This window comes from Acomys russatus, chromosome 4, assembly GCF_903995435.1.
Source record: "Acomys russatus chromosome 4, mAcoRus1.1, whole genome shotgun sequence".
Lineage (NCBI taxonomy): Eukaryota > Metazoa > Chordata > Mammalia > Rodentia > Muridae > Acomys > Acomys russatus.
Genome location: NC_067140.1, coordinates 27,309,201 through 27,322,130, shown reverse-complemented (window position 1 = coordinate 27,322,130; position 12,930 = coordinate 27,309,201). Strand labels below are relative to the sequence as shown.

Below are 12,930 nucleotides of genomic sequence, written 5' to 3'. Positions count from 1 at the left end.
GAAGCACATCAGAGGCAACCACTGGATTCTCTGGATGTGAAGATAGGCTTGCTTACTCCAAAAGTTATAAATACACGCATTTTGCACACATGAGTAAGGCCTGAGTTCACCCACACACAGATGCATTTAACATGTGCAGGTGTACACGTACAGACCCATGTCTATGATTGTTTCAACCTACCCTTAGCACGCTCACAGGAACACATCCTCAGATGCACAGCGCACACAAGTGTTCACTCCCCGTGTGCACGAGTATACAGGTATATGCACAGCCTATGTCTGCAACTCTTCCACCTGTCCCCACTTCCCATGTTCCCAGGCGCACACCCTTAGCCACATACATCATCTACACACGTGTGTGTCTGTGATACCTCTGAGGAGCCTCTCTCCTAAGGTAGCACACATCCGCTTTTAAGTCCTGGAAGTGGAGCACAGATTTTGGGTAGGCAGAGGGTAAGGACAAAAGAGGCAGCCTGGGGGACTCCCTGTGGCCCCCAAAAGTTGCAGCAGTGGCCGATGTCAGGGGCAGAGCTTCCAGCCATGATCTGCTCTCCAAGTGGAGATCAGGGAGATGTCCAGCTCCGGCTGGGGCCCCTTACTGCCTTCCTGAGAGCAGAGGCTGTACGTGACCCTCCAGCCTCTAGCCGAGTCCCAGCCCCAGCCCCACAGCTATTTGCTCCACGACCTCTTCCACTCCACAGCTTTCTTGCCCTTTCCTTTCTGTCTGGGAAACAGACAAAAACAGACTGATAACAGGGAGTCCTGTGTTTCTGGCCTGATGCAGGGTCCTGTTGCTCCGAAGCTACAGAGTGCTTTCTGGGACTTAGTTCCCAGCACCAATCATCCTGTACTCTACCTGGGGTTCACTGGGCAGGCTGGACAGTTCTGGGGACATGGGGAAAGCCTGGCAGATGTGAGGGCCAGAGTGTGGGTCCATCGTTGTGTTTTGAGTATGTTTTTCCGGAAGAATCACTGTTGTCAAGTTGCTCTTTGTTTCTGTGCATGTCCGGCAACTCGCCTTGGGTTGCTTACGATGTGTTCTGCTGGTCTTCTCTTCTTGTTTACGCTGCCAGGATAGATATGATTGTGGGCCCCCCACCCCCTTCAACTCCCCGGCACAAGAAGTACCCTACCAAAGGACCCACGGCCCCTTCGAGAGAGTCACCCCAGTACTCACCTAGGTTAGGATGCACTGCCTCCTCCTGACCTGACCCGTCTGTGAATGGCCAGCCCCTTTGCTCTAGGCCGCATGATGGCAGCACCTTGCACTTTTCTTTCTGTGAGGCAGGGGGCGTTCAGGCTCTCCCTTTTCCTAAAGGGCATGCTAGAAAAAAGGGTGTTCCTTGCCAGGGCCCCTTGCCAGGGCCCGTAGGCAGGGCCCTGAGTCCTCCATCTTCAGGGATTGCCTTCCTGTGGAAAGCTCCATGACATCAGCCGAGGCCATGACACCGTGACCTTGACCAGCTCTGGTCTTTCACACCTGCCCATTACTGGGGTGCCTACCATGCACATGGTCCCGGCTTTGGCTCTGTGTAGATAAAAGCAGATGGAGGTGCATCCCTGGGCTCTTTCCTTAGGTGTGAGATGCAACTGCCCGAAGAATATACTAAGTCTAGGGGTATACCTTAGTGATAAAGCACCAAGTCTGTGCTTACCTAGCTTAGGTAATGTGTAAGACCCTAGGTTCATTCCTCATCATTGCAGGGGGCAGAAATAGATGAGAAAATCCCCACAGTGCACCCAGCACCAAGCTGGCTCTGTCAGTTCTGGTGCTATTTCAAGTTGCCACCACCAGCATTGATGTCATTGATAAGAAAGATGGCAACCCACTGCAGCTGATTGACGGGTGGCAGATTGGGTTCAGAGAACAGTCAGGTGACAAAAGCCAGCTCTGGTGTGGTTAATACAGGTTTCGAGGTCTTCTGGGTGCTCTGGAACCACCCATATAATCCCCTGTCTCCCCCTGGCAGGCTTGATCGTCCAGAAAAAGCGAAGCTCTCGGGAGCAGGCACAGGGAGGGCAGACAAACAGCCGGGAACAGAAGAGCTCTGGGAAGCTCAGAGAGTTTGGAAAATTGGAACTGGCAGGCATAGCATCCTTGGGCCAGGGTTCCTGCTCGTAAGGTCAAAGGTCAATGTAATGAACATATCCGTCCACAAGAGAGGGATGCTGGGGGAACAGTTCTTAGTCAGGTGACTGGCCCATGATACCATCTGCCAATAAGATTGAGGCCCATTTAGTCCTCTGGATCTTGCTGCCAGTTATGGCAGCTGGTCACGCAAGCCATGGGCTGAGAAAACCCTGCACAGGTCAAAGCCCCCTCAGCCTCCTCCTATGCTGCACCTAGGTGGTATACAGACACACACAGGGCAGATCTTAAGACACAGCTGGCACTTGTCACCCAAGACGCGAGGAGCACCTGGGGATTGACTCCGATGCCCTAACCTGAACCCCAGGGGAGGAGGTGATACAAGGTCCTTAGAGGACCCCGGTCTTGGCCGCCTTGAAGCAACCCAAGGTCCACCCCTGAGATCCTCCAGGCAGATGGCTCGTCATGTGGCAGGGGTGAAGGGGCTGTGCATCCATGCCTGGACCATGCGGACGTCGGAACACCAGGGAACCCGTTCCCTTGCCATTGTCACTGACATCTGCTTGGAACCAGAAGGTCCCTTGTGCCATCCCTCCCACCCTCTTCTGCATGTGCCCGGCATGAGCCCAGTGGAGCATGCAGAGGCTGCCCCTGGCTGGTACAAGCCTGAACCCTCCTCTGGAGTTGCCACAGAAGCAGGTAGGGTACCCCAGTCTGTAGAAAGTGGAGGGGAACCAGCTGACACGTACCTGCTGGAGTCTGCTTCATGTGTGGGGCTACACAGCTCAGCTTCAGTGGCCTTGCTCAGCCACATTCTGAGTGCAGTGGGTTTGTAGGCTATGCACAGGTTCTTTAGTTTTAAGTGGCCTGCAGCTCCCAGCCCTGCCACAGCTCTACATGCCTGCATAACATGCAGTGGATCTGCTGGTGTCACGCTGGGCAGATAGGAACCCCCATCCTCCAAGGGCCGAGCAATCCCTTCCCTTCTTGGTTGGTCAGTGGCATCATTAGTGATCATCTCAGCTGAATCTCTCATCCTGCCCAACAAGTACGCACACTCACTCACATGGGTGTGAGCATACCAACCCCCCCACATGTGAGTACACATGCATTGCTCTTACATGCATGCATCAGCACACTTGTGTGCACTTTTCCCCACCCCCCAGCCCAACAAATACCTGTCGGCAGCGCCCATCTCTCCCCTGGTTGTGCTTTGGCCGTTTCCTATGTGGCCCTTGTTCCTTTCTCCCTCCTTGTCCTGATGCATGGAGCTGACACTCACAGCACCTCCCTGCTTCCTTCGTCGCCCTTGCTTCAGACATTTAACACTGTCCCTGTCATACCCGTCGGGGTCCGAGGAACGCCATGGCACATTAATGTGGGAGTAAAGCTGGCCGGGCTGGGTATTTGGGCAAAGACACAACCTCTCCTACTCTGGTCCCTCGGTTGGATGGTCGCCTGGGCCTCAGTTTGCTGTGAGACCAGTGAGTCAAGGCCTGGAAAGTGCTATGAGGCAGGGCTGATGGGGAGAAGCTGGGAGTAGGACCTGGGGATATATTTCCCTTTACTCCTTGTTAATGTGCCAGATCCCACGGGAATGGAACAGATAGGTAACAGGACCCAAGGTGTCAGGAGGCAGCCTGAGATCACGAGGCACCAGTGTCCGTCTGCCTGGCACCTACTGCCCCCCGGTCGGCTCTGGACAGGGCTTAGAGCCCAGATCTGGGGGGCTGTGGGTTAGCCCAGGAAGAAGGGGCAGGGGCCTGGTCACACCCTCTCAAACTCATACTTGGGGGCTGGGTCTCTATTCCCGCTAGAGTGGACCAGATTGTGGGGCGGGGCCCAACAATAACGGACAAGGACCGCACCAAAGGCCCAGCGGAGACAGAGCTGCCTGAAGACCCCAGCATGATGGGACGGCTTGGGAAGGTGGAGAAACAGGTGGGAGAGGCTTGCGGGAGGGGAAGGGCTGTTTTGATAGCCTATGGCAGCTGAGGGTGGGTGCAGCTGGAGAGGGCATAGCTCTGTGAGATGCCCCCGAATCCCTGTGAAATACTACGGTCCGGCAGTCTCCCTTCTCATAGTCAGTATCTGGAGATTGGAAGTGCCTAGAGTGGTGGCTGTTGGTCATGAGGGTCTGAGGGTCCTTTAGCAGGGTAACCACTGTGGAACTTGCCAGAAGTCATGCAGGGCCTACTTCTTCCCCCTCTCTTTTCCTTGTCCAATGTCCATCCCCAGTCTCCTGGAAGTGGGCCCTTGGGAGCCACCACATGAGGCCCTTCTTCGAGCTGGGCTGAGCACAGGTGCACGTTGACCAGTAAGCTCAGAGGTTCAGCTGATGAAATCTCGGGTAGAGGAAGAGCATCTCCTGGCTTCCTTCCTCTGCCCCTTCTCACCTGGGAACATCCAGGGTCTTCTCCTCAAAAGCCCAGCCCAGCAGCTGCCACTCTTGCAGGTCTTGTCCATGGAAAAGAAGCTCGACTTCCTGGTGAGCATCTACACGCAGAGAATGGGCATCCCGCCAGCAGAGACAGAGGCCTATTTTGGGGCCAAGGAGCCTGAGCCGGCACCACCCTACCACAGCCCAGAGGACAGCCGCGAACACACAGACAAGCATGGCTGTATCATTAAGATCGTCCGCTCCACCAGCTCTACAGGCCAAAGGAACTACTCTGCACCCCCAGCCATGCCCCCTGCCCAGTGTACCCCATCCACCTCTTGGCAGCAGAGCCACCAGCGCCACGGCACCTCCCCTGTGGGAGACCATGGCTCACTGGTACGCATCCCGCCACCCCCGGCACACGAGCGGTCTCTGTCTGCCTACAGTGGGGGCAACAGGGCCAGTACCGAGTTCCTGAGGCTGGAGGGCGCCCCGGCCTCCAGGCCCTCTGAGGCTGCCCTGCGGGATAGCGACACGTCTATTTCCATCCCCTCCGTGGACCATGAGGAGCTGGAGCGCTCCTTCAGTGGCTTCAGTATCTCACAGTCCAAGGAGAACCTGGATGGCCTGGGCAGCTGTTACGCAGCCGTGGCACCGTGCGCTAAGGTCAGGCCCTACATCGCAGAGGGGGAGTCTGACACAGACTCAGACCTCTGCACGCCGTGCGGGCCCCCTCCACGCTCTGCCACCGGTGAGGGCCCCTTCGGAGATGTGGCTTGGGCAGGGCCCAGGAAGTGAGACTGGGCTGGGCTGCTGAGGCCCCACCCCCTCAGGCCACACCCACTCTCATTCCTGGTTTGGAGCAGGAGTTCCACTCCAGGGCCTTTCCTAAAGCGTCGGAATGACATAGGGTAGTGTGGGCTGTGAGGGTGGTCATTGGATCTGGCTCTCAGGGCTCATGTGGAGTGGAGATGGGGTAGGACTCCTCGGTACATGTGATAACATTTTATAGAAGTTCTTTCCCAACCAGGAGAGAGAGGTTGAGGCCGGGCCCTGGAGGCCCCAAGAGCTACCTATGGCAGCAAAGCTAGCCCTGCCTAGTCTTCTGCAGGACAGCTATTGCCCTGTGAGTGAGGAGGGACCGAGGGATGCTAGCACCTGTGAGTGTGTGTGTGTGTGTGTGGCTGGGAGCAAGTACATGGGAGGCAGTGATGAAGCAGGCAGGCCTGTCTACGTGTGATGGCTAGTCCCGAGGCCTGTGGGCCCCTCGATTTAGGCTGGCTGTAAGCACAGGGGATACGGCCAGCTCTCACACCCAACTGCTTATCCCTCGGTTTCTGACTGCCCCAGGAAAGTACTGCCAGGCCCACTGTTTGTGTGTGGCTGGGTAATGCTCCTCATCCTTGGGCCCCTAGCTAGAGAGCTGCCGGCCAGCATCTTCTTCCCTCCTCCAGGGTACGTGGATCTTTCTGTGGGAGCCACCCTTAGATCAGGACTCTTCCTGGAGCTGAGGAAGGAAGGGGTGAAGCCTTAGACACCAACCTGGAGCTTAGAATTAATCCTTGGACTCTCTGGCTTCCACCTCTCGGGGGAGGGACCCAAGCAGTGTTTTCTGAGAGGGTTTCTTCGGCACGGTCTGGCTGCCTCATCCCTGGCGCTATAGCCCAGAGGTATGAGTTGATGCGTTGTGGCCTCTGCTCTTTCCTGGTGTGGCCAGCACATCAAGAGAACCGCCTGGCAAACAGACCAGCACTGTCCTTAGCCGGGCCACCACCTTGCCTGTTGCTGCCCATTTGGCTCTAGAGATTCAGGCAGGGCTGAGTGACACGGCATCTTCAAACTGCCAGCTCTTTCTACAAGAGAGCATGGCCTCTGAGCCTGGTCAAGGATCCTTCCCACGGGAGCTGGCCCTCCACAGTCATTTATCCACTGATGGGTTCCTTGGCTGTGGCTTCTGGGTGTTTGGGGAATTGGGAACACCCTGTCTTCTACTCCGGTGAGGAGTAATCTATGTCCTCTGATGTGACCGAATATCTTGGACCATCCAGTAGCCAGCTTTAGAGGAAGGCAAGGCAGAGTAGATCCCTCAGAGGTGCTGGCACTGAGCGATAACATTTTGGGGTGGGGGCGTTCTCTGAAGCATCAGCTCTCCTGGTCACTGAGGGCAAGTCCTGTAGAGCTTGAGCCCGGGCAAAACTCTATTTACTTCTCCCACCCTTTTAAAAATGTGCATTCTGGCAGGGGTAGAGGCAGCTTACAGGCCTATGCTCAGCAGAAGGCACCCACCCCTGAGGAGAGTTTGAGGTCATGTCTCTGTCAGGGACCTAGGTACTTGAGGAGCGGTATCTGCTGTCTGTTGTGGCCACATGTCCTCCAAGTCAGGGCTACTGGGGTCTCACCTCAGGGTGCCTCCTCTGTTAGGCTCCTAGCTGGGCACAGCAGGATATGTGGGCAAGAAGCATCGCTGTACCTTCACTAGCCTTCTCTTGGAGAGCTGAGCTTGAGTCTGAGCCCCTCCCGCTCTGTGTTAGGACAGGAAAACTCAACAAAGCGCATCTGCCCTGGACAAACCAGCAGCCAGAGCACTTCTCCCCACATCTGGGCAGGCTGTAGTCATCTCAGCACCAGGAGATGTGAGAGAGATGTAGCATCTGCCCTACATGCTCCATGCACTGTGTCCTGCCTTGTGAGTGGCCCCACGTCCTGCCCACAGAGCTGCCATGGATACAAGGCCTGGGGTACCCTGAGCCAGGGTTTTGGGGATGAAAGAAAGTGGACAGTAATGCTGGCCACACAGAACTTATCAGTAGTCCTTCTTTAGGCTACAGCAGGAGGTAGACAAGGAGGCCATGGCTCTACAAGTGAGGAGCAGTGGTCAAGCCTGCAGTGTTGGCTGCTCAGAGGAAAAAAGTGTGTCTCAAGGGGTGACTTGGAAGTCCTAGTGTGAGAGATGGCCCAGATCCAGGTCTGAGCAACACAAACATCCACCACCTCAGCATCCCTACCCTCAGGGAAGCAGGAAAGGATGGAGGCTGAAGGCTCTGTGCACTTCTTTGGGTATTCACATGTGACCAAGTATGGCTGAAAGCCAGAAGCTGCCCTGTGGCAAAAATTTCCTCAGAAAACGTTTGTCCCAACGCGTTCCTTCACATGCCTACCAGCACACACTGGCACACATGTACATTCACATAGGTGTACACAAAAACTTACAGACCACGCTTTCACATGCACATACAAGAATATACATACAGACACAAGTGAATGTACAACAGGTGTGCTTTCAAACATGTTTTCCTTGTTACACACATGCACACAAAGGCTCACACAGTTATCCAGACCACACGTAACAGGTACATATGCACGTACATATGAACAGACAGGCTTAGAGGCTACATCATATTAATTGCACAAATGTACATACATCAGGTATCCGCTTTTATACCTGAATATCCACATATATGTACACACATGTATGAGTAACCTGTATGTATAATGTTACACAACACACACATGTAGGCTTTCCTCTCTGTCTCTCCCTCTCCCTTTCTCCCTCTTTCTCTCTGTCTCTGTTGCTCTCTCCACACAGACAACTTTCTTCTCCTGGGCTCTTCCTGATGGAAACTGCCTGCAGAGGGCGCCACAAGAAATAATGATGGCTGTTCTAAGATGCTGAGCACTGACTGGGGAGGGAGTTGTAGACACCTGGGTCTTCTGGGCATCAGTGGTAGAGAGTCCATCTGGAGCCCATTGAATCCCTCCCCTGCCCCCGCCCTCTCCCTGGACTAAATGGCTGTCTGCAGGCTGTGGCTGGGTCAGGGTGAGGGCAGTCCTACTGAGGTCCAGATGAGTCTCGGTATTGGCCGTTCCCCAATGCCCTCCTGTAGATATGCCTGCTTCATCATGCCAGGCTGTGATTGGAGGTTTTTTTTTCCCCGTGGCTTAACACCATTCTGTCCCTTTCAACTGTGGCCTCCAGAGAGTGTACTCTTATCTACCAGGGCCAGGATACCTGGGGTGAGGGCCCATTTGCTGGCTTACCTGTGTTCTGGGCAGGCCACGTGTCCATTTGAGGCTATAAGCTAGCTCCTAGCTATGCTTTCACCCACTTGAAATCCCCATTTAGAAGCCCGGCAGGGGGTCACTAGGCACTACATGAGCCTCCTTGGAGGAGACTCTCTAAGCAGTGGCTGTCCTCAGTCCCCAGGCATAGGAGACCATCTTCTGCATTCAGTGCCCTGATTTAAAGTTCTTTCTCCTCTTGAGCTGGCAAAATTCAGACTCAGAATGTGAAGAGGGGGTGCCACCCTGCCTTCTGCCACCCCTTATTGGGTTTATCCTATATCAGGGGCACTGTGACGAACACCCTTCCTTTGCATGGAGAGGTCTGGGCCCAAAAATGTTCTCAGACCTTCCCCCAGATGTGAGAGGGTCTGGGACAGGAATCCCTTCCTGAAACACAGGCGTTTGTGTCTTTCAGTTCTCTGGCTGTCAGTAGTGAGGGTAAAGACTACTGAACCTGCCCACAGCTAACACCCCGACATCAATAGGACAACACGTCAGCCTTTCTCTGAGGCCACAGCCTCTTGAAATAAACAGGAAAAACATGGTTTGAGCAGTGGGGCCCATAGTTCAGGGACTCAGAGGTGTCTGGAACCTTGTATCCCAGCAGGGTGGACTGGAGTTAGGGTGGAGAATCTATACAGGGTACTCCTGAAGTCCAGGCTCACATGGCTGGAATCAACCCTGATGTGGTCATCTGGTGCTCCCTGAGACCTCCCAGGGCATAGGATGTAGCGTCTGGGGAAGGAAGCCTACAGGCAAGTCTGTCTGGCTGTCCTAGGCTCCTACTGTGCCCCAGCTGAGCTAAGGAAGCAAGAGCGTCTCAGAGGAGGTACTGTGATGGAAAGGAAGATGTCCAGAGGAGATCAGGTGCCTCTGCCTTCTGAGGAGTCCTCAACATGTGCTCAACACATGCCCAGTGTCCCTGGGAGTGAGTGACTGGGGCCACACCTTACTGAATTTTGCTTGTCTGTGTGGTGGTTCTGGGAGCAGTCCTTGTGGGGCACCAGGAAAGAGGGTAGAGAAAGGATTGCACTCTAGGAAGGAGGCCCACTGAACATCTAGAGGTGCCTGGGTTTTACGTTTGTTCAGAGCTGTCTTTGATGCTCCACTTGGTACCCCGGCTGACAGAAGATGCTGGGTCTGCCCCCATGATCCATCCTGGTGTCCCTGGGTATCTAATCTTCCATCAGAGAAGGGATAGTTCCCCAGGCTCTTTTTTCTGGGACTCTCGGGCAGGAGTGAACATTTGCTAACACTGCACATCTAACTGGGACTGGCTTTTACAAAGTTGTTGCCTTAATGTATGTTGAGGGAAATTCACCAAGGTCACCACCCCTGCCTCTGCCTGATACAGACACACTGGACTCCACCTCCAGGTCCTGCTACTGGAGAGGGGTGCTGGCATGATGGGCTGCCACTAGTAGTCCCACGTGGAGGGGCTCGAAGCTGTGGTCCCCTTGACATCATCCACCCGCCTGGGATGGCTTCGTATACAGTGCAGCGCACCCTGCGCTTCCAGCCCACACCTGCCCATTGCAGTCTTGTCCCCTGGCCGCAGCTGCGGCTGCAGCTTCCCCATCTGCGCTGTTGCCTTTGGCTGTCTTTGCACTTTTGTTCATGCTCCAAAGAATATTTCATAATGCCTTCATACTGATGTGCACCCTGACCATTTTGTACATGCCCTTGGGCCACAGCGCCTGGCCTTCTCCCTTTGGCCAGCGTGCTACCACCTGCACACGACGCTGTCTTCTAGGGATAGATGCCCAGGGAATGAACTCTAGTTTTCTAACTAACTAGCTGAGATGCTAACTTTCTCAACATGAACAGGATGATGTTTGTGCAGTGTGGGCGGGCCAGTGTGTGCTCGCAGGGAACTTTGGGGCAGAATCCTGCAGCCCAGGATGCATGTAGATGGTTCTGGGAAGTTTTGCTGCCACAGGGCTGAGTTCAGACGCCCAGTGGACCTGTGCACTTAGTAAAACACAGTGATTCAACTTGGACTGCCTGGCCTCTTCATTTGCATGTGTCTCCTGGAAGCTGGTATAGGGCTGGGGACCTGCCTGGTGAGGCACAGGACTCAGCACTTGGGCTTGGGGATGCTCAGGTCCCAGGCTCTGTATCTCCTGGGGTTGCTACCAGAGTTGTTAGGGTCAAAGGATGGGTCCTTTTAGTCTTAACAATTTAGACTTGGCCACCCATTCTCAAAAGGCCAATTGGTCATAAAGGAATAGAAGCAGAGAGAGTTAGTTATTTGGTGTCGCAACATGGGGAAGATAAAGAAGTCTCACACCACTTACCAAATCCATTTTCAGTGTCTTGACATTAACTTAGGTCTAAGTAGGGGGCAAGAGGTATGTGTAACCAAACACTTTTGGTCAAAGTGTGGTCCTGCCCTTCATCATTACTTCAGCTCCAATCTCTCCTGCAAGGTAGCTGTCCTCCCACATCCTGACGTAGATTCTGCTCACCAGGGTCCATTATTTCAATAGTCTGACAGCCAAAGGGAAGGAGGACACAGGTGTCTCTTTGGAGTATCTTCGTCACTCTACCAGGACAGTTACAGGGGCATCTTCAAGTAGCCACAAACTTGAGGCTGTGAAGCACCAGACAGCCACCCTGGAACAAGTCTGACTCCACCCAAGCCCTCATCCTCAGTGTGGTGCTCAATTTTGTCAGGACAGTAGGATTCTGGGACAACAGGTGCTTCTGGCTTGGGCCATCCCATCCTTATACCCTTCAACAGTGAGCTGGCTTTCAGAGCGACCCCCTGGGCTTGCAGGGATCTATTTGGCCGAGCTTGACTTGTTGCTGGCACACAGCCTGGGCTCTGATATCATCCTGGTTACTTTACTGTCCTTGGTTGCCCACCTTGTCTTCTCCTTTGGCATCTTACTCCTACTCTGGCTGCTGCATAGAGCCCTGGTTCCTATCCTCTGGCTGTTCTGAACCTCAGCAAGGTGAGGTGCAGGGTAGGGGGACGCTCACACACTCAGTCTCTCCACTGCCTGAAGGTAGGTGGAGCCTGGCTTTGGTGTGTTCTGGACAGTAAGTTTGGGATTTTGATGCTCTGATTTCTGGAGTTGTCACCCCACATGTCCTCTTTAGGCCTCTGGGGGGCAGCTGAGCAGGAAGAGTAGCTGCACTTGGCTTGGTAGCTCCTTAAGGCAGTGGCTGGGCCTAGACAGATGCCCAGAGCTATTGGCACAGCTGGACAAAGCATCCTACTTCTGATTTACAACATGGCATCCAGGAGGGCCCAGGACATCTCTGGAGGGTCTGTGTGTTCATGGCAGGCATTGTGTGATTCGCTGAGTAGATGCCAGTGCAGCTCTCTGTTTTGGGGCTGTTATGGTAAGTCTGGGTCTGGGAACAGTTGAGTAGCTGATTCCTTTGGTTTCTACCTTTCTGGGTATAGCCAGTGCCCCGAGATCCTCTTTCTGCCGCAATCGCCCTTGTCTCAGTGGTGCCTGCCTCATTTCTATGAACCTAGAGGTCTCTTTGGGGTTAGAATAGGATTTAGGACATAGAAGGCCTCAATAAACAAGACTTGTTCCCAGAGAAGACTACGCCAGTGTTTGGGAGATCTACTGTCTTGTTGCTTTTCTTTGTATGACTTCCTCCTTTAGGGTGCCACCTGCCCTAATATGACCACTGTAGTAAGGCCATTTACATTTTCTTTTGAATTTTAAAAATCTATTTAATCACTCTACAGCCTGATCCCAGCCCCTCCCTCCTCTCCTCCTAGTCCTGCTCTCACACGCCGCCCTCCTTCACTCCCCTCTCTCTTCTCAGAGAAGGGGAGGCCCCTAAGAGGTACCAACTCACCCTGGCACCTCAAGTCACAGCAGGACTAAGTGCATTTTCTTCCACTTACGCCAGACAAGGCAGCCCAGCCAGGGGAAAGGGATCCAAAGGCAGGCAACAGAGTCAGAGGCAGTCCCTACTCCCATTGTCAGGGGACCCACATGATGACCAAGCTGTGCATCTGTTCTACACATGTAGGAGTCTAGGTCCAGCCCATGCATGCTCTTTGGTTGGTGGTTCAGTCTCTGTGAGCCCCCATGGGCCCAGGTTACTCTGTGGTGTCCTTGACCCCTCCAGCTCCTTCCTCCTCCTCCTCTTCCACAAAACTCCCTGAGCGTGACCTACTGTTTGGCTGTGGATCTCTGTATCTGTTTCCATCAGCTGCTAGATGAAGCCTCTCAGAAGACAGTTAAGCTAGGCTCCCATCTGCAAGCATAGCAGAATATCATTAATAGTGTCCGGGTTGGTGCCCTCCTATGGGATGTGGGTCTCAAGTTTGGCCAGTCATTGGTTGACCATTTCCTCAGTCTCTGCTCCATCTTTATCTCTAACTTCTTGTAGACAAGACAAATTTTGTGTCGAAGGTTTTATGGGT

General features: G+C 54.0%; 1 protein-coding gene across 14 annotated transcripts in view; it reads left to right on the top strand.

Moving 5' to 3' along the window:
* The window catches only part of Kcnq2 (potassium voltage-gated channel subfamily Q member 2), a 54,456-nt gene extending 48,816 nt beyond the window's left edge, over positions 1-5,640 (top strand). For 7 of the 14 annotated variants that reach the window (XM_051143993.1, XM_051143990.1, XM_051143988.1 and 4 more), the window contains 3 exons: positions 1,074-1,181; positions 3,907-4,030; positions 4,545-5,640. In XM_051143993.1, coding sequence (XP_050999950.1) covers positions 1,074-1,181; positions 3,907-4,030; positions 4,545-5,267 — 955 coding nt within the window. In that variant the 3' untranslated portion in view covers positions 5,268-5,640. The remainder of the gene's footprint in view (positions 1-1,073; positions 1,182-3,906; positions 4,031-4,544) is intronic. The other 7 variants (XM_051143995.1, XM_051143992.1, XM_051144000.1 and 4 more) reach the window with 1 other exon arrangement.
* Positions 5,641-12,930: the final 7,290 nt, after the last annotated feature.